Here is a 21,479-nt window from a genome sequence, read left to right as displayed (position 1 = left end):
AATTTAAGGGGCTTATGGAGGAATTTAAATCTGAGCAGGTTACAAAGGTGCATGTTATTAACTCATCTGCATTTGTGCTTATCTTTGGAGTAGAGAAACAGGTGGTTTCATATCCGCTTCACGCCTTCCCCACCTTTACGTTGAAAATGAACTAAAATGAAGTCAGTACTCTAAAATTTCCTAACTCTTTACTGTCAGTTTGTTTGAGCACCATGAAAATCATCTCATCTCTTTGCTTCCGCGTTCAAAGATTCAAGGTTCATTTATTATCAAAGTATATAACTCTAAAATTCTTCTTCTCTGGGTAGCCATGAAACCAAGAAAGAAAAGAAAGGCAGCACAGTTATCAATCTCCAAATCCCATCTCCCCACACAAAAAAAAACGAACAAAAATGGAGCAGGCATATCAACCCCCAAATACCTCCTCCTACACAAAACAACGAACAAAAATGGAGCAGGCATATCAATCCCAAAATACTTCCTCCTACACAAAACAACGAACAAAAATGGAGCAGGCATATCAATCCCAAAATACCTCCTCCTACACAAAACAACGAACAAAAAAGGAACAGGCACATCAACCCCAACATGTTGAAGAGCAGGTGTAGCCTAACTCATCTGCACAGAATTCCTCAGATAGATTAGTTTTTAAAAACATTTTAATTTAATGTTATTACTTTAAAGTGTTTTAAGGTAATTAATTTACTTTTTTGATTTTGAAAATTATTTTAATAATTTTGAACTGATTTTGAATTCCTCTGGTCAGCAAAATAATTTAGAAGCAGAAAAAAAGGCTAACAGATTGGCACATTCATGGAGCTTAGGTATCCACTGCTCAGGCCTAGTGGCCAACTAAGACACCTCTGGATGCAGCACTGTGATCTGACATTCATTTGGCTTGTTGGGCCAAAGGGAGTGTGCGTGTGGGTGAATAAAAGCAAAATGCATGTGCAAGCAGTGGGCTATGTGTATTCTGTACACAATTTGCATTGTGATTGGGAATGTAGTATCTGTAAGGGGAGTGGAAGCAATTAAGTGTTAACTTTCAGAAGGGAATTCAGTATACCTGTATACTTTAAATGGAAATATTATTGATTATGGTAAAAGAGCAACAGAGTGGAACAAATTGGATAGTTACTTTAAAGATAAGGCACATAAAGAATGGGTCAAGTGACATTCTGGGCTGTATGATTGTATGTGAGTACATTTTCTTTCAGTTAATATCCATTTTAATTGACATCCATATATTACGCCTTAGTATTACATAGACCTCTTAAAAATTAAATTTACCTGATACCTTAAAAGCATTGATAAATACAAATGTCAGGCAGATAAGAGAAAGTTAGCAAGTAGGATTTATTTCCTCGCATTGATATGTTATTGACCTTGCTTTCTTCTATCACTGAAGTGGGGGATACAAGTTTCTAAGAATTATTTTATTCCTTTGGTCCCTATAGATTGAGATGAACAGGAAGCGTGAGGTAGAACTTCTGAAGCTGCGACGAGAACTGGAAGAATCTGCTCTTCAGGCTGAAGCGACAGCTTCCGCACTTAGGAAAAAGCACACCGACTCCATTGCTGAGCTGACGGAGCACATTGAGAACTTGCAGAGGGTCAAGGGAAAACTTGAAAAGGACAAACAGGTCATGAAAGCTGAGATTGATGACCTCAACAGCAATTCAGAGACCTTGCAGAAAGCCAAGGTAATAGACTAAATCTACATGAAAAAAAACTTTAACCCAGACTGGCTTCATGGATGTGATAAATACAGTATATGAGCAGTACAAATAAATGACATGAGCTTCAGCATTGTCAATTATATAGCAAGGAGCAAAACACCAAGCCAGTTCTGAAATGCCAGTTGGCATCACTAAGTTATTAATCAAATTCCATGGAATTCCCAGCAATACTGAGCGGAATAATGTCTTACAAGTATAATACAGCAGCTCTTACTAAACGTACAAAGACCTTTACACCTCACTTTGGTACATCTCCCTTAGGAGTTCCTATTACTGATGTTCGACAATTTTCTGAATCATCTGTTCGGAATGTGCTGGTGTGGAGTTAGCAGTAATTTTACGGGTGATTTATTGGGATTCAGAGAAAAAAATCTCCAGAAAATTTTAGGGAGAGTCTTCAATTGATATGTAAGTTAACATAGTTGAAAGGAACAGTATGCTTGGCTGTGATATGGACAGGGCTGCAAATAAGGGCAAAACAATCATATCTTTTCCATATTGTTCTGAATTAATTAGGACAGAATCCAAACAATATTAGTTAAATAGCCACGACAGAGCTTTAACACAAAAGAAAGTACATGCATTTATGTAACACTTTTCATAACCTTGAGAAATGTATTTTTAATTTATGCATATCTTGCAATGTAGGGATGTTGCAGTGTATCTTTAGGGAAAGATTTAAATTGCTTCTCAAACCAGAAGACATTATTACAAATTACAGTAGTTAATAAGACTATTACATTAAATCTTCATCAGCAGACTATCTGTGTATATGAGACAATGGGAAGAAAATCTCGTCTGAACACATTTTCAGTGATTAATAATCATTCCATTCCTTTGTGTACAGCTGAATGCGGATATGCATGTTCGGAAGCTGGAAGACAGCATAGCAGAGGCTAATGCCAAATATACTGAAATGGAAAGAAACTTAACTGAAGCTAATACTGTGAAAACCAGGCTGCAAGGTATCAGATAACTTAATCTTGTCACTCCTCTCAAAGTCTGAAATCATTGCTGCCAAAGAAGTTTGCAAAACATAAAATCATTTATTGTAATTGATATCCATGTTGTCTGTATTGGAGATGTTTCTACATGTTAACAACTGAAATTAGTGTAATAGTGTTTGCTGTAATGCTTTGATTTGAAACCAGCTATCAGTGACCTTAGAAAATATTCAACCTGCTATATTCTCCAGTGTTCTAAATTTTATGTGTTTATGATCTATTTTCTGTAACCTGGTTTCCTGTTTCTTTTACCCCTTGTTTTGTCGTGGGCTGAATTCCAATTTGGCAAAGGAGTGTACTTCTGCGACACTGAGTCCCTTTGTCTTATAATTCTGATGCAGCAAGTGTCTTCTTGTTGAGTGAGGCAGTCCCGACATTGTAAAACTAACTGAATTCTGTTAACCTAAACTTCCCAGCTAAAGTACAATATATACTATAAATTGCAGTTAACAAATGGATAGCAGACTTGTCAAAACTTCCTTTTGTTCCTTTCTAAGGGAAACTTCGTTATCTAAATGGTAGCAATTTTGTCTTTGAGGCAGAAGAGTGAGGGTTCAAATCTTAGGACAAAAACGAGAGCATAGAATTCAAGGCTGTAGTCCATTTCTGAGTGAGTATCGGAGTTGCTGTTTTTGTGGACGAAATATTAAAGTGAAGCTCCTTCTGCTCCCTAGTGAGTAAAAGATTACTCTGGAGAATAGCAGGAAATTATCTCCAATATGCTGGTCAATGCTTATCCCTTGACTAGCCTTACAAAAATAATTTGATTGTTATCACATTATGCAAATTACAGGAGCGTAGTATTCATAAATAGCTGCTATATACACTGGTTGCAAAAAACAACCTCTCTTTGTCTGCACAGGTGCTTTATTGGTTGTAAAATAATTCAGGATGATTTAGGCCACGAACGGTATGCTAAATATGGGTCTTATGTTCTCACTGGTTGAAAAGGCTGTCAACCTCCATAAAATTGTACAGGAATTCTCCTGACAAATCATTGGCCTTTTCCACGCAGATATTGCCGGTGATAATTTCTAGCATTATGTAGATACAGAAAGGAGTTGAAGTTCACAATATTTACAGTCAGATGAAAGGATTTCTCACCATTATTCATTTTTTCTGGACAAGCTGAAAACAGCGAGCTGACTCGCGAATATGAGGAGGCCCAAAGTAGACTGAACCAGCTGATCAGGACCAAAACTACACTTTCTTCCCAAGTTGAAGAGCTCAAGAGGCAACTGGAAGAAGAGTCAAGGGTAAGGCTTTATTTATTTACCTCCACCAAAAACTTGAATTTGGTAAGAATGAGAAAATGATTGCAGATAATTAATACAAACTTCTGCATTTGTGCCTGGACAATATTTTCAGATAATATTTGCAAGATTTAGTTGCATCTGAATTACTTCTACACATGCGTGCATGGATATATTTTGTATTTTGTGCACAAGTCACAAATGATGTTCACTTTAGGCAGAAACAGAGTTAAGCATTCATCAGGTTAAAATGTTAAATCTTATTTCCTTTCCTCTCTGTGTGATTTTGTGTGTTTCCAGCATTTTTAATTTTTACTTCACATTTACAGCGTCTGCAGTCATTTTTTTCCCATTTCGTCGTTTTTTTTACGTCTTTTGTTCTTTATTTCAGTTTGTTTGTAAAAGATCTGTGCCTTCTCTGGTACATTTTCAAAATTATGGTACATCGTCATTAAATTAATGAGAATCTTGTCCTCTAGTTCTGGCAGCTATAAAAGGAACACTTGGAAGAAATTCAGACACCTAAATGTGCAAATTTTATTATCTCTACACAAATGTTAGAACTACACATTTAGCTAATGTCTTTGTATTTATGTTGGTTGGGATATTGTATAGTAAACAGCAGCATTGAACTTTAATGCACTTTAGGCCAGAAGTGGTGCGGTGGTGGGTCTAGCCAATGCTAAACATGACATGGACCTAGCAAAGGAACAATTGGAAGAAGAACAGGGAAGCAAAACTGAGTTGCAACGACTGGTTTCTAAACTGAACAGTGAAGTCACAACATGGAGGACCAAGTATGAGACTGATGCCATTCAGAAGACAGAGGAGCTGGAAGAGACAAAGTGAGTAATAATGCTCATGGTCATTTAAGAAGATAGTGCAGTGATTGATAGAAGCCAATTATTCTTGTCCAAGGACATTTTTATAGGGGTTTCCTAGAGCAGTTCTTTGCAGCTGCTTCTTTACTGTCCTTCCTTGCATCTCAGGGTCTGAAGTGGGAATGTTTGCTGATGAATACACAATAACCAATTCCACTTGCAACTTCTCTGCAAATGGAAAAAGTTCTCGGCTGTATGCAACAGGCCCTGGGTTGTCATGCAGTGTAACATTCAAACTGAAAAAGACCAGACAGTGACCATCTCTGACCCTTGATGTATAAAGGTTGGGATCACCACTGGAAAGAAAATTCACCCGAGCAGAGGCTTCAGAGGAGGTCGATGTGCCTGATTTGTTTTGATCATTTTTTTATGTGCTGGAGGAGGGATTTGGGGGTTGATATACCTGATCCGTTTTGCTCAGTTTCTGTGCTGGAGGAGGGATTTGGGGGTTGATATACCTGATCCGTTTTGCTCAGTTTCTGTGCTGGAGGAGGGACTTGGGGGTTGATGTGCCTGTTTTGTCTTTTTTTATGGGGACGTGGGATTTTGGGGTCAATGATTATGCCGCCTTTCTTTTCTTTCTTGGTTTAACGGCTTCCTGGATGATTGAAGAATTTCAGAGTTGTATACTTTTATAATAAATGAACTTTTGAACTTTTTTGGACCCAGAGGTTGGCTGTCATTTGGCAAATGACACTTGCTGACACCCCAAATCTTTTCCATCCACCACAAGGCACAAGTCAGTAATGTGATGAAATATTCTTTACTTCCTCTATTACTTATTGATAGATATTTGTAAATGTGATGAGTGTGGTCTGTATAAGGAATAAGCTGCCAGAAGAATGCAATGAGGCAGGATTGAAAAGGTACATGGATAGGAAAAGTTTAGCTGGATGTGGGCCAAATGCCAGAAAATGGGACAAGCTCAGAAGGACATTTTCTTTCCTTCCACCATTGGCATTCAGTAGCCACAGTGTGTTTGACCTATAAAATGCACTGTACTAGGTTGCCTACACAAAGGCAGGGCCATGATCGCTATCTCCAAAAAGTACAAGGGCTTCAAGTGGTTGATAAAACCACCCCCTGCAGGTTCCCCCCCCCCCAAGGTTCACACCAATACAGAACTGCTTTATCATGTGTTTTTTTTAAGTGAAGAAGTTGTTAAAAACTTCCTTGGAATCATGAATTAATTGTCAAAGTAAGTGGTCAAATATCTTTGCATCCAGATATATTTCCATTGATTCATTACAATTGAGTTAGCATTGGGTGTTATAATGTCACAGACATCTGAACGGCCTAAATTCCTTGATCTCCATACTATCTTGCTGTTGAAAACGATGTTGCAATACTCTTAATTTAATAGGAGAAGGCTGGCTGCTAGGTTACAGGAAGCTGAAGAAGCTGCTGAGTCTGCACAAGCCCGAGCAGCTAGCCTGGAAAAATCAAAGCAGAGACTTACCGGGGAAGTGGAAGACTTAACCATCGAGCTGGAAAAGGTAATAAGAAAAAGGGTAAAATGTATAGGTAACAATGCAGTTATTTCCTTCTGTCTGACAGATCAAACACAGGTTACCATGGATTGCTCTAGCATCACCAGAAATTAAATATTAAGTGCCAGGACTGGTGTGAGTAATCTAGGGGGAATAAAAAGTAAAGAGCATTCAAAATGTATGTTTTTAAAATTTTTGATTTCAAAACTATTGGAGAACTCTTGAGGAGGCCTCCATGACTGAGTGGTCTATTTGGAGGTAATGGGATAAAACCTCCAGCCATAATCGTGAACACATTAATCGGGTCACATTCAATCACTCAAGTGCTTATCAACAGGTTTAATGGTTTAATGCTCTCAAAATGCATCTCAAGAAGGTTTGAACCTGTTTAGATAACATAAAAGCCCTTTTTCTGAGGCTGCTTCTATAGTGGTCTAATATATGTCCCCTCTTTCTCATTATTCTCAGGCAAATGCTGCTGCAGCTCTGCTGGACAAAAAACAACGATCCTTTGACAAAATGCTTTCAGAATGGCAGCAGAAATATGAAGAGGTACAGGTCGAACTTGACAATTCACAGAAGGAGTGCAGGACCTATGCAACAGAAGTCTTCAAACTGAAAACAAGTTATGAGGAGATTATTGAACAGCTTGAGGTTGTGAAGAAAGATAATAATAATCTGCAAGGTAATCATTCATTATGAAGTATTTCACAACTGAGAGTAGCCAGTAAAAATTTGTTCTGTTGGAACAATCTGAATGTCACACATTCCATGGGCACAATGTAAAAGCTTGCACATATGCGTGCACGCCCACATCGCTGTGCACCCTCAAATCTATGGCCAGATAATGGTGGGTGATGAGGAGCTAGTGATGTTGGAGGTATTTGGAACAAGAATGAAAGGATAGCCTCAGAGTCAGAATTATTGTAGTATCACCAAGTACAGAGGTAATGGTTGCTCAAATCTTGCAAAGGGTTGAGAATCTTGAAGCAAACTCTAGAAAGAGCACAAGTTCATTTACAGGCTAAACCACTGGAACAATCAAGTCTGGAGATAATGGGACATATTGTAGTTTTAGTATGGAGTTGAGAAGAGGCAGGAAAACAGCCAAATAGTACTACAAAGTAGGTATTATTGAAGATAAAGTGAAAATGAGGATGGATGCTCATCTGTGTGTAAACAGTCTGCCTTAATTTAAAACAATTTCCTGGGATTGAAGTAGTAGCCAGGAAGATTGAGTCACTGGAGAATCCAGTGTTCAAAGAGGTAAGTGGAAGGAAAACGAAACTGCAGATCATGCACATCCGAAATAAAAACAGAATAAACTGAGCTTCTCAGAGGGTAGGCAGCATCTTTACAGGTAGATTTAGAATAAACAAATCAAAGAGGTGATATAGAATGTAATAATGTTTTTAAAAAATCCTACTACTATCTTCCATTGATTGCATTGGGATTGAATCAAAAGGAGATTTACAAATTGGGTAGAAAATTTACTATTGAGCTTTGTACATTGTCACCTGAAGTCAAAACCTACCTCATTTTATTTTATAGCACAGGATGAAGCCATTTGGCTTACTGCATCAGTGCTTCACCCTGTTCAATAAAACTTTAGAAAGTCAGGGAAGTCTGCTTAGCCCTGCGGCTGATAAACATCTCTTAAAGTCTTCACCTCACCTGTAGTTACCTCACTGAAAGTTTGATGCCATGGTTATTGAACTCAGATTTCTCTGTGCAATTTTCTGTGATCCTTCAGATGAGATTAAGGAACTGGTGGATCAGCTCACAGAGGGCGGAAAGAGTGTGCATGAGCTGCAGAAATTAAAGAAGAAGCTAGAAATCGAAAAAGATGAACTTCAGCTGGCTCTGGAAGAGGCTGAAAGTTCTCTGGAGGTAATGGAATTTGATTCAGTGAATGAGTCTCAAAGTAATCTCTTAATTTACCACAGAAATTTGAATAGCATTGCATGGAAGCAATATCTCTGTAATGTAAGCTTGACAGCTATCCAAGACGAGGCAGACACATAATGAAGCTTTCACCTTGTGTTGACTCATTGTAAACCATGTGCATGTAAGACTCTAGTTCTTAAGTCCTATGGCTTTGCTTTGCATTGACGCTTTGGGTGGTCATATCAAATGATCAATGACTCTTACGTTGCGGTTATTATGTGGCAGAAATGCTAAGGATAGAAGTTAAGAAGTTTAGTGCTACAAAGTTCATATTAGTGAACTCTGATCAACTCTAATTAACTCTTTATCTTTCAAGCTTAATATTTTTTATTTGCCTGTTTGAAATATTTTTTTTGCTAGGTCCTGCAGACAATAAAATAATTTATGACTAATTTATACGTCATTGAGTGAACTTATTTGGCTTGTCTTGTCTGCAGGCAGAGGAGGCCAAAGTGGTCCGGGTACAGCTGGAACTGGCACAGGTGAAGGCAGACATTGAGAGAAGAATACATGAGAAAGAGGAGGAGTTTGAAACCACCAGGTACTCAGGCTGATGAGATTACTTCAATTCTAACACTTTTCTTTTAACTGTGTCTGATACAGTGATTGAGTAAATCTGGATTCTTGTAACAATGAATCAACAACTCAGATTAAATATTGTAGTCATGATTGACCCAATACCATCCATTTCATCCATGTCAGTTGCCCCTCTCAGTGAAGGTTGGGTGTAGTTATCACGATCATATTTCACTACTGTTAGCACTGTGACTTGTATCAGTGTGATTTATATATAGTGCATTATGTGCTACCTTATTTTGATTTATAATAAGTATCCTTATGAATTCTGTATTTATGTATATGAAATTTAATACAAAGATTGGAAAAAGAAAGAAAGAAAACACTGTGACTTGGGCTTAGGTTTCAAATGCTGCTGTTTCCAATGAACTTACAGAAAGAACCACCAGCGTGCCATTGAATCACTGCAGGCCAGCTTAGAGGTTGAATCTAAGGGCCGTGCTGAGGCACTCAGGTTGAAGAAGAAGATGGAGGCTGATGTGAATGAGATGGAGATCCAGCTTGAACATGCAAACAAGAATAATGCAGAGCTGGTCAAGACCCTGAAGAAGCTTCAACTACAGCTTAAGGTAACCATGAGCTAGTCTTCTGTTTCATTGAAATGTGGTGACATGTCTCCCTGGAAATGCTAGTGATTAATACCAAAGAAGTAATAAGCAAGTTTGAGATAACTACAATGAAGTAAACGCAAACAATTAAGCTTTTCATTTTGCTAGAAATGATTAGAAATTAAATATATCTTTAGAATAGCACTTTGTACTCCAGTCACCCTGATTTTAAAATGCCAAAAACATCTCAAGATAATTCATGGGCAGTTAAATTTGATCTGAGACATATAAAACTATAACAGTTGTTATGAGAAGTGCCATAAGGGAGACAGAAAGATTTAGAAAGGGATCTCAGAGCTTAGACCCAAGGAAACTTAAAACATACAGTACCTGCTAGTGATTGAACTTTGAAAAGCAGATATATGTAACTCGCCAGACTTAGGGAAGCACAGGGATCCTTATCAGTTGTAGGGGTGGAGATAGTTACAGAGATAGGGAGATGGTGTTGCCAGTCTTTGTTCCGACAGAACAAAACAACTTGCTTGTACCCCCTCAGGAAACACAAGCTCAAATGGATGAAGATGCTCGCCGGCACGAAGAGCTGCGTGAACAGTACAATCTGTCAGAACGGCGCATTAGTCTTTTGCAGACAGAGCTGGAAGAGCATCGCAACACACTGGAATCAAGTGAGCGATCTCGCAAGCAAACAGAACAGGAACTGATAGAAGTAACTGAACGGTACAATGAACTCAACGTGCAGGTAACTACACCAATAAATTTTATGAAAGCAAATTTTTAAAGATCAATTTATATTTTGGTAAGGAAATGCAGTCATGCACATGAAATCAAAATCAAAGTCATTTTCAAAATGATGTCCAAACAATTTGAAAGAAGATCTGTTTTTTTAATTCTAGAGTTCAATAGCAGCTTCACCATCTCTCTTCCTCTGCTTATGTGGACCTTAACTGCAGTGAATCTTCAAGGTCACAGTATAGATCCCAAAGCATACTGACCTGCAGTGACAGGTTGTTTACAGGTAGTCGAGTCAAGTCAAGTCACTTTTTACTGTCATTTTGACCATAACTGCTGATACAGTACGCAGTAAAAACGAGACAATGTATTTCAGGACCATGGTGCTACATGAAACAATACAAAAACTACACTGAACTACGTAAAACAACACAAAAACTACCCTAGACTACAGACCTACCCAGGACTGCATAAAGTGCACAAAACAGTGCAGGCATTATAATAAATAATAAACAAGACAATAGGCACAGTAGAGGGCAGTAGGTTGGTGTCAGTCCAGGCTCTGGGCATTGAGGAGTCTGACGGCTTGGGGGAAGAAACTGTTATATAGTCTGGTCATGAGAGCCCGAATGCTTCAGTATCTTTTGCCAGAGGGGTGCATGGAGTCTTTCATAATGCTGTTTGCTTTGCGGATGCAGCATGTGGTGTAAATGTCTGTAATGGCGGGAAGAGAGACCCCGATGATCTTCTCAGCTGACCTCACTATCTGCTGCAGTGTCTTGCTATTTGAGATGGTGCAATTTCCGAACCAGGCAGTGATGCAGCTGCTCAGGATACTCTCAATACAACCTCTGTAGAATGTGGTGAGGATGGGGGGTGGGAGATGGACTTTTCTCAGCCTTCGCAGAAAGTAGAGACACTGCTGGGTTTTCTCTGCTATGGAGCTGGTGTTGAGGGACCAGGTGAGATTCTCCGCCAGGTAAACACCAAGAAATTTGGTGCTTTCAGCTTTCAGGTTAACTATAGCAAATGCAATCATCATTCTTGTGTGGTATAATTGCCATTCTCAGATTTTTATGATTCATTGGTACCAAAATGTTCAACGTTCTTCTTATTAGGCATTCTCTTGAAATTCAGAATGACTTAGTTGCTGCCAGTTTTGTGGAAGGCCGAGTTCATGTTCAGATTTAATTGTCATTCAACTAGACACGAATACCCATGAGCACACTCAAATGAAACAGTGTTCCTCCGGGGCCAGGATGCAAAACGTAGTACCGACTGTCATACACAGCACAAGGCATACATAGCACAGTAAGATGTGGCCAATGTGCAAACTGCAAACACTGTGTGCTTCCAGTCCACAGTCTCAGGGTTCTTGGTATCATGCCAAGCAGCTTTCCAACACTTTGAATGTTCATGGGTCAATTATTCCCAGGAGAATGCTGCATTTCCTCCATGCAGAGAGTGGAAAAGATTGAAGGATATGCTCAAAGTTTCTTTGAGGAAATGCAGCATTCCCCCAAACTCCTGGGAATCACTGACCCATGAGCATTCAACGTGGAGTGCTCAAGTTTCACGATTCTGATATCACCTATGCGAGGGAGTCCTGATGAAGGGTCTCAGCCAGAAATATTGATTGTTTATTCATTTCCATAGATGCTGCCTGAGCTGCTGAGTTCCTCCAGCATTTTGTGTTTGTTGCTCTGGATTTCCAGCATCTGCAGAATCTCTTGTGTTTACGCAAACAACTTGGCCAATTTAGCTGATTGAATACAACTAAGGTTTCAATGTTGGGAATGTTAGCCTGGGAGAGAAAATAACATTGGTTTGCCTATCCTTCCTGTAAATTTGAAGAATTTTATGGAGAAAGGATTGGTGGTATTTTTCCAGTACCTTTAAGTGCCTGGTGTACGTTGATATCAGACCCATTCACAAGGGCAGAGATAACTTCTGCCCAGTAGACCATAAGTTTTGTGCAGATCTGTCACCTAGTTCCTTTAAACACTCTTTAGCTCAACTGACCAAGATCTGTGCTTGTGCATTGAAGAGAGTGGTGAATTGAAGAGAGTGGTGAATTTCATCTTCAGTGTCTGTCCTCATCTAGAGGTAGCTCCCTAGACATAGAAAGGGGACCACATTTTACATGATCTTTCCATGAGCATTTATTGTTGGAGGGCAGTGTGGTGTACCAGGGGCAGGATTGTTGGAGGACCTTTTTCGTACAGATGTTGAGCATGTGGCCAATCCTCAGATTCTTCTGTTGTGGCTTGCAGTAAGTGAAATGCTCCCTTGCTCATAGCTTTTGTGCCATACAGCTGGAATTTTCTTTTAGATAATGTTAATATAATTTTGAAATCTATGTTAATATAATTGAGAAATAACCTGTAATTAATTATGTTAATGAATAAAATCCATAAAAGTTCTAAATAATAACATACCACAACTTTTACTTTGAAACATTTTAGAGCTTCAACATATTTCCATTGTCAATGTTTCAATTACAACACAAATTGTAACAATAAACACAGAATGGAAGTTGGTAGCTCATTGTTAATAAACCACCAGCCTACTGAATGTTGACATCGTCTAGTCAATATTCATAGTATGCATTTTACAAAAAAATAAATAAAGTGCTATGCAGTTCTCAGGCCATGTATATATTTCCTGCTCAGAACAATGGTCAGTCCACGCAGCCGTAAACAAAATTTAGAGGGAACATTGTTGAGGAGTGTAGTTACCATAGGTTGCAGAGTTTCCCAGAAGATTAGCCCCATGCTTGGGGGAATTTTTACACTTAAGATGCAAGTATGTCGGGAGAATGATTAAAATAACTGTTGAAGCAATAACACAGCCTTGTTTGACACCATTCTCCACTGAATGGTTCTGTTTAAAACAGTTCCAATTATAGTTCTTATGTCACTGTGAGGCCAACATAATGTGGAGGTGAATTTCATTGAGTAGGATCTTCCACTTTCCCTCCTGATCAGTGATCTGTGCAATATAGTGAGATGCTGGCCACAAGCAGGGTGTGCAATCTGTGAGTCAAACAGGCTGATGAATGTACATTTTTTGAAAGCACTCAACTGGTCAAACTGGGCAGAATAAATAGCCTTAAAATGTTCTATATTTCTCCCCTTTAGAATAGCACCTTACTGGGGTATAAACGAAAACTGGAAGGGGATCTTCAGGTACTCACCAATGAGCATGAAGAACTGATCCAGGAGTTCCGTTCTGCTGATGAGAAAGCCAAAAAAGCCATGGTTGATGTAAGTTTGCAGCCTCGAATCAGTCCACTATTAAAATGTTCTTGTTAAATGTTAGTACATCATTCATTTATCTGACCTTACTTAATTTGTAAATGAATCAATTTTGACTGTTATTTCCATCCATCTGAGAAATCGTTATAGCTTTGGTTTGAAATTACTGTCTCGGAGTCCCAGTTTAGATGTTGAGTTACAGTGAATCTGACAAACGAGTATTTTTTTGGATGTCAATATTGAGTGTGAGTGGTAAATTTCTTGCTGCTCATACCTGGAAGTGTAAGGGTATTAAAACTCCACCCCTTTGTGCACAGTATTAATGCACCAATTGTGCTCAAAAGCAGCTTGACCAGGGGTTGATCATTTCAGTAGTGTCATTGCATCCATCAGGAAATTGATCCAAGCACTTGCAGGTTTGATTTATCTCAGCACAGTTAATGTTTTCTTGGGCTTATTCACACTACCGGTAGTACTGCAGGTGATGTGTTGCACATTTCTCCCAATAACTGGAGCTTTTGAGGGCAACTTACAATCTTAGTTGATAACTATACAGAAGAGCTAGGACTTCACCACAGAGAAATCAGGCTGGAGATAGCAGTTTAAGGTCCTGCACTGTGACATCAATGTCAGTCTCCCAGATGCAAAATTCAATGGTCATCATTATGGAAAGTGATTAAGTGAATTCCTTTCACAGTCTCAGTTCTTGTGCTGTGATCACTGGCCCCTATCAGCACCCTCCCCCCGGTGGTGTGGAAGGTGGAATTTGACTGAGCTAGTCAGCCATATGGCTGAATGTTCAGAAGAGCACCATGTGATATTGTAAGCCCTCTAATCGTTGCCAGTATTTATCAATGCACCTCAGAGAATGGCCTATCCAGATTTGTGTGGCATCTGCTCTGCCCATGATTGCAGGGAGTTATGGTCACAGCTCAGCACTTCACAGAAATCAGCTTCCCCTTCATGGACTCTATGTCTAATTCTCGCTACCTTGATAAAGCAGCCAACGTAACCAAAGAACACACCCACTCTCTTCTCCCCCTCCCATCAGGAAGAAAATATGATATAATTTACATGCCTGAAAGCATGTACCAGAAGCATCAAGGACAGCTGTTATAAGGGTGTTGAATGGTCCCTAGTATGATAAGAATGGACTCTTGACCTCACAATCCACCTTGCTATGACCTTGCACCTTATTGCCTGACTGCTCTGAACTTTGTAGAACTTTATTCTGCACTTTTAATGCTTTCTCTTATACACCTCAATGCACTGTTATAATGAATTGGTCTGCATGAACAGCATGCAAGACAAGTTTTTCAGCGTACTTCAGTACATGTGACAATAACAAACTAATCTGCCATTCACAATTCCTCCCTTCACCAGTGTAGTGGCCTTTCCTGCTGTTATATTGTGGTTGCCCTGTGTAGAGTTCTTTAAGATTTCACTCACTCAATGATACTGTAGCTGTCAGCTCTGCATTGACAATAAACTGGACTGGTCTAAGAACACTGAGGCTGTCTACAAGAAGGGTCAGAGCCGTCTCTATTTCCTGAGGAGACTGAGGTCCTTTAACATCTGTCGGACGACGCTGAGGATGTTCTACGAGTCTGTGGTGGCCAGTGCTATCATGTTTGCTGTTGTGTGCTAGGGCAGCAGGTTGAGGGTAGCAAACACCAACAGAATCAACAAACTCATTCGTAAGGCCAGTGATGTTGTGGGGATGGAACCGGACTCTCTGATGGTGGTGTCTGAAAAGAGGATGCTGTCTAAGTTGCATGCCATCTTGGTCAATGTCTCCCATCCACTACATAAATGTACTGGGTGGGCACGGGAGTACATTCAGCCAGAGACTCATTCCTCCGAGATGCAGCACAGAGCGTCATAGGAAGTCATTCCTGCCTGTTGCCATCAAACTTTACAACTCCTCCCTTGGAGGGTCAGACATCCTGAGCCAATAGGCTGGTCCTGGACTTATTTCATAATTTACTGGCATAATTTACATATTACTATTTAACTGTATTACTATTTTTCTATTACTAGTTATTATTTCCATGACTATTACTATCTGAATTGATGGCATATTTTGACCTCTATGGTATATTTTTAAAGTACAGGTCGAACGCAAGTGGTCACTCCTGCTCTCCTTTTTTTTGACCAGGCTTCCCGTATGGCTGAGGAGCTGCGGCAAGAACAGGAGCATTGCATGCACCTGGAGAAGATAAAGAAGAACTTTGAGATTACTATCAAGGATTTGCAGGGTAAACTGGAGGAGGCTGAGCAAATGGCCATTAAGGGTGGACGTCGCATTATCCAGAAACTGGAGGCTAAGGTGAGGAGAGCAGAGGACAGTGTGTTTGTCCGAGAAAATGCCAATTATTTACTGCACCAAGAAGGCAAAAGGGAAAAATGTTTCTGTGATAAACATTACATTGCTTATGGATTCTTATATGAATAGAAAAAGATTCTGTGGGTTAACGTTCCCAGAGTTCTCAGTGCAAGCTAGTTTTTATCTGCCATTTGGAAGGTATGATTGGTTTAACTCCTAGAAACGTCTAATGCTTGCCAGGTTTTCTTTAGTAACTGCTCAGAGTTTAGGGGCGCTGCGGTTTTGAGAGATGCTGCTTCAAAGCAGGCCTACCTTAGTTTCTTTCTCTTATTTTTGATTAATTACTCTATTGAAAGGCACGCATTTAGTGGGAAATGTGGTTTTTTTTGCCACAATTTAGATCAAGGAACTGGAATCTGAGCTGGACACGGAACAGAAACGCCACGTGGAAACAGTGAAAAATCTGCATAAGAATGAACGTCGGCTGAAGGAGCTGGTCTTCCAAACCGAAGAAGATCACAAGACTAACCAACGTATGCAGGAACTGGTTGAGAAACTACAGAACAAGCTGAAGAGCTATAAGAGGCAGATTGAGGAGTCTGTAAGTTATCTGTACAACAACTGGACATGAAAGTGTGTTTAAAACAGCAAGCTCCATCAAATATTCCAAATTACTTCAGCTTGAAAATCCTTCCTTAAGCCCCTCTTTCAAAATTCTTTAAAGTCCATCCTTAAAGCCTTTCCCTTTTTATAGGCTTAATGTTGATCTCTCCTGAAATCTCCTACTGTAGCTAGCCAATATTCTCGTTACATATTATGAAGCACTTTGGGATGGTGTTCTACATAAAAGCCATTACAAAAATGAAAATTGTTAGGGTTTGAAAATATATGCATATATATTTCAAAATCGGGTTTATTATCACAGAAGGGTCTCGGCCCGAAACTTCGACTGTACCTCTTCCTGTAGATGCTGCCTAGCCTGCTGCATTCCACCAGCATTTTGTGTGTGTTATTGTCACTGACGTATGTTTGTGAAATTTGTTGCTTTGTGGCAGCAGTGCAATGTAATACATAAATTACTAAAGGTTACAATATGAAATATCAAATACCATGCAAAAAGGTAGCAAAATAGTAAGGCAGTGTTCGTGGTTTCATGAACCATTCCGAAATCTGAGCGGAGGGGAAGAAGCTGTTCCTAAAACATTGAGGGTGAGTCTCTGGGCTTTTGTACTTCCTCCCTGATAATAGTAATGAGAAGAGGGCATCTCTTAGATAATGAGGGTCCTTAATGATGAATGAAACCACCTTGAAGCACCACCTTTTGAAGATGTCCTCAATGGTGGGAAGATTAGTGTCCACTTTGGAGCTTACTAAGTCCATAACGCCCTGCAGCTCTTTTTCAATCCTGTGCATTTGCATGACGCACTGATTCAACCTGTCAGAATGCTCTCCAGGTAAAATTGTAGAAATTTGATAGGGTCTTTGGTGCCATACCAGACCACCTCAAATTCCTAATGAAGTATAGCCACTGTTGTACTTTCTTCCGATTGCATCAATATGTTGGGCCCAGAATCGATTTTCGGAGATGTTAATGCCCAGGAGCTTGAAGCTTCTCACCCTTTTCACCGCTGACCCCTCGATTAGGACTGGTGTTCTACTGTCTTCCCATTCATGAAGTCCACAATCAATTCCTTGGTCCTACTGACATTGAGTGCAAGGCATTTCTGATTACCAAATTTTAACCCATAACCGATAAATCTAATATTATTGATAAATCAACAGAGTCATCTCATCTATCCAGTCAGTAAATTGTCTGATATTTTAAAACAGAAACATTTCAAACATTGTGAAGTAAACTCTATTTTACAAGCAATACGACCAGATTTCAACAACCATTTTCCTTGATGATGTAATGATTGTAAACTTTGAAATTCCTCAAATACTGATATGTTGTGAGGGTATCTAATAGTGTCCTTTATTGATTATCAAGCCTGAATTTCCCTTGGCAAAAGTTCCTATCAGCATCAAGAGACGGAGTTGATGTGCTTACATTTTATTTACTATATTTGTGCCATGAATCTTTGACAGGGAAATGGTGGAGACAGAAGTGAGTCTCTTGTGGAAAGAAGTTTGGAGGAGGGTGAAATATTAATCTGAGAAATGCTAAATGGGAATATATAGGCAGGCAGATGTAATCAACTAACTCCAATGGAACCAATCATCAGGTTTCATCACCCACAACACAGTTAGACCTATTCAGGACAGCAACCAAGGACTCATTTTACCTTCTGCCATTGTACTGGAATTTATTGTATCACCATTCTGTCATTCTGTACAAGGCCATCTTGGGTAGGGTCTAATTTTCTGCTTCAGGAGGAACATTTAGGACGCAGCTTTTCTGCAGCTACTGGAAGGATGTATGAGTGAGTAGACATACAGGCTTCTCTTCTGAGAAGTCTGTGGTGGAGTCTAGGCGAGGGAAAAGGACCTAAATATTGTGAGAATCACAAGGTAGTTGATGTGCTTACATTCATGGTGAGAGATCAGCAAAAGTCCCCTGACCACTTCCTCCACCAGTAGAGTTTCAAAGCCATTATATGACTTACAGCTGCAAGGTCTTAATTGTTATAATTAATTTCAGAAGCAGAGGTCAGCACACAAACACATGTTGCTATATTGTACAATTAGTATGTGATATGTATATCAGAGAATTAATTTCTCATGCAAAACACTCTTAAAAACTAAATTTTCAACAGTGCCAACTGATTTTGAACTTGCAGTATTCTCCAACATCCATCTGTAGTACCAGTCACTTAACTTCCAGACCTGCGAGGAAAGAATCTTTTAAATATTGGCCAATTAGACTGCTTCTCTTTTATTCTTCTTCACAGGAGGAACAGGCTAACCAAAGCCTGGCAAAATACAGGAAGACTGTCCATGAGCTGGATGACGCCGAGGAGAGAGCAGGGATGGCAGAATGTGCTCTGAACAAACTCCGCACCAGGAACCGGGTTTCTGCAAGCAAAGGTTACAGCACCATTGAGGTCATCCAAGTGTCCTCCAAGTCCACTACTGAGGAGTAGGCAGAAGCTTCATCCATTTCAGCTGGTAACCTGAATTTTTGTAATACAACAAAACCATATTTTAAAATGCATATTAAAATGACTGTAGTTAACAATTAATTTGTAATTGCTTTTGCATTCTTCCTTGGCTCAGAGTGTACAATAGTGGATAGCTCTTCGCAATTTTGTTTCTCGGTCCAAAGTACTGAAGTTATATGTCTGTTCCATCTTCTTATTTCTTTGCTAAATTGCTGGCTTCAGTGTCATCCTTGGTTAATTGGTTCAAAAGTCATCAATTAGTTCAAGGGACTTGGCAACTTCATTCATACTGATGCTCTCAGTGAAGAACTGAAAGAAGTGATGATTGCTGGAGGTGCTTCATTTACATGTGAGCTAAACTGGTTTGCTGATTTGCCCCTTCAGGTGGATAAATATTTGGAAGATGAATAGAAAAGTTTGGTATATTGGCCAATGTTCCTGAAGCACTCTTTCTGATAAAAGCATCATACCATCTATCACACCTTGCTGTGTACAAGTTGGCAGACTTCAATGAAGTAAAACAAGTTAGATGAATGGAATCCCTCTTCTTACTTGCTATTGGTTCCACAAAGTGCCTTAGAAGGCTATTACAGGCAAGACAGTCTGACTGTCCCCACTGACTTTTGCGTACTTATCATATTCAGGTTCTCTATGCTTTACTCAACAAATCATTCAAGATACCGAAGTGTCAAGGCCTTTAGCATTATTTAGAGGTGGCAGAATTGCATCTAATTTAAGGCTCGTCTGTTATCCATGGGCAAATGCTGACCAGTGCCACCAGATCACAAAACAGGGAAATATTTTTCTGACTTTGTTGAAGGGCGTTGAGACTAATGGCCAAGACGAAGAACAAGCTGAGCAGATCAATGCTTTTTTAATTCAGAGGGCAAGGTGAGGGAGCGAGAATGCGGGTTGACTGTGTAATGGCAAAGGCAAAGATGCTCACATGAGTTTTCCTAATAACCACCTAAGCAAGCAGCATTATTGAAGTTGAAGCTACGGATCAACATTTAGATAGTCTGAGTTGGATTGTACTATGACTATGAGAATGATTGGCTGCAGTTGGAATTGAGTTAGGAATGGGAATTGCCTCTTTTGCCCTGGATCCTGTGGCATGGTTCAGTGATGTTCATAACTAATCTGTCAGCTAACTCCAAATGCAGTCTTTTCCCAAAGAAGCCAAGACTTTTCACTTGGGATTTATTATCTCACATTAATCCTGAGAGAATGGGTAGATAGGGGAGATCTATTCAACCATGGATTAAATCATATTTCACAGATTCCTAACAGATCAGTAAGAACCTGAGGAATCATATCCAGCCACCTTCAGGCAAAATACAAGGGAAAGAATTTGAAGTTTGTCATTGGTGCTAAATAAGGCCTAGAGAATTTGAACTCATCTCAACACTTTGACTTAAATGCAACCAAGCATTGTGAGATAAGTGCAGTACAACCAATAGCAAATACTCTTGTTGGTTTTAGTCAAGGTGATCCAAGCAAACATTATCATTGAAAAATCATGTAAGGAGTTTTTAGTTCACTGAGCTCCTCTTCCTGGTGAAGCAATGTAACAAGTACCAAAATGTGAAGCTGGTGAGTTTAGCCCCTTGCTTCCCAAAGCTCTCAACAGAAGACACAAGAGACTGCAGATGCTGGAATATGGAGCAAACAACAAACCTCTGAGAGAACTCAGATGCAACACCAACTATCCTTCTGCCTCTATAGATGTGGGCTGAGCTGCTGATTTCTTCCAGCAGTTTGTCACTAACACTGGGGTTTGCCACATGTCATGTTTGCCTTTGTTCAAGACCAGTTTATAAAGATTAATTGTTTTGATCAGGCAGCAATTACTTAAAATGTTTATAGTAATATACATTATAATGTGAAGCATTGAATACGGGTCTATCAAACTTAAACTTGTTTCATTTATTTTCAGGGTTATGCATGCCTCCCAATGACAGCTGTCAGCTATTCAGTTGAAGACTATATCTGCTGAAAACCTGTCAGGCTTTTCAAAGGATACTGGAAAATTTCCCATCAAAAATCAACAAAGATCACAAATTCATCTAATTGTTGGGCTCTTTAGAACAATTGCACAGAGTTCCATTCCTCCTGAAGTGGACAGATATCTCTAACAACAATGGTGACAGAAAGAGAATTTGCACTCTCAAGTCAAGGATAGAGTTGTGCAATGCCATGTATAACCTGTCTGAATGTGTAAATACCCATTCACCCTAGTTACAGAAATAAATGTATAGTTCAGTAACCAGCTCTACTTGGCTGTTACTTATGTTTCGTATTCATTCAATGGGTATCATCAGTGGGAATTTGATTCCTAGAAATTATTAATAACTTTCAAATGTTGTTGCTGACAACATTGATGATTTGGTAAAACATTGGCATGGTACAGAATCTAAACGTGTTGCTGCGTGGTACATGCAGGTGCAATGAAACTGACCTATCTGATGTAGTCCACATTTACAGGGTACAGTAACAGGTTTTACTTGCCTGTGGTAAACAGTCCAAAAATGAAAGTAGTTCAATAGCACTCATATGATTGCATATTCTAAGAATGGAAAAGAAACCCCGAGTACAGAAGGAAAGCAT

At 39.4% G+C, this 21,479-nt stretch overlaps 1 protein-coding gene across 1 annotated transcript in view; it reads left to right on the top strand.

Annotated features, from left to right (window-relative positions):
- LOC140203448 (myosin-16-like) overlaps nt 1–20,993 on the top strand; it is a 61,407-nt gene extending 40,414 nt beyond the window's left edge. The window contains exons 30-44 of the mRNA XM_072269510.1: nt 1,458–1,703; nt 2,587–2,704; nt 3,872–3,999; nt 4,645–4,841; nt 6,241–6,373; nt 6,836–7,052; nt 8,121–8,257; nt 8,752–8,855; nt 9,267–9,459; nt 9,995–10,198; nt 13,329–13,454; nt 15,604–15,774; nt 16,172–16,372; nt 18,663–18,879; nt 20,809–20,993. Coding sequence (XP_072125611.1) covers nt 1,458–1,703; nt 2,587–2,704; nt 3,872–3,999; nt 4,645–4,841; nt 6,241–6,373; nt 6,836–7,052; nt 8,121–8,257; nt 8,752–8,855; nt 9,267–9,459; nt 9,995–10,198; nt 13,329–13,454; nt 15,604–15,774; nt 16,172–16,372; nt 18,663–18,854 — 2,367 coding nt within the window. The 3' untranslated portion in view covers nt 18,855–18,879; nt 20,809–20,993. The remainder of the gene's footprint in view (nt 1–1,457; nt 1,704–2,586; nt 2,705–3,871; nt 4,000–4,644; nt 4,842–6,240; nt 6,374–6,835; nt 7,053–8,120; nt 8,258–8,751; nt 8,856–9,266; nt 9,460–9,994; nt 10,199–13,328; nt 13,455–15,603; nt 15,775–16,171; nt 16,373–18,662; nt 18,880–20,808) is intronic.
- The last annotated feature ends 486 nt before the right edge of the window (nt 20,994–21,479 follow it).

This window comes from Mobula birostris, chromosome 9 (assembly GCF_030028105.1).
Source record: "Mobula birostris isolate sMobBir1 chromosome 9, sMobBir1.hap1, whole genome shotgun sequence".
NCBI lineage: Eukaryota > Metazoa > Chordata > Chondrichthyes > Myliobatiformes > Myliobatidae > Mobula > Mobula birostris.
Note: the sequence above shows the minus strand (reverse complement) of the source record. Positions and strands in the feature narration are given on the sequence as shown.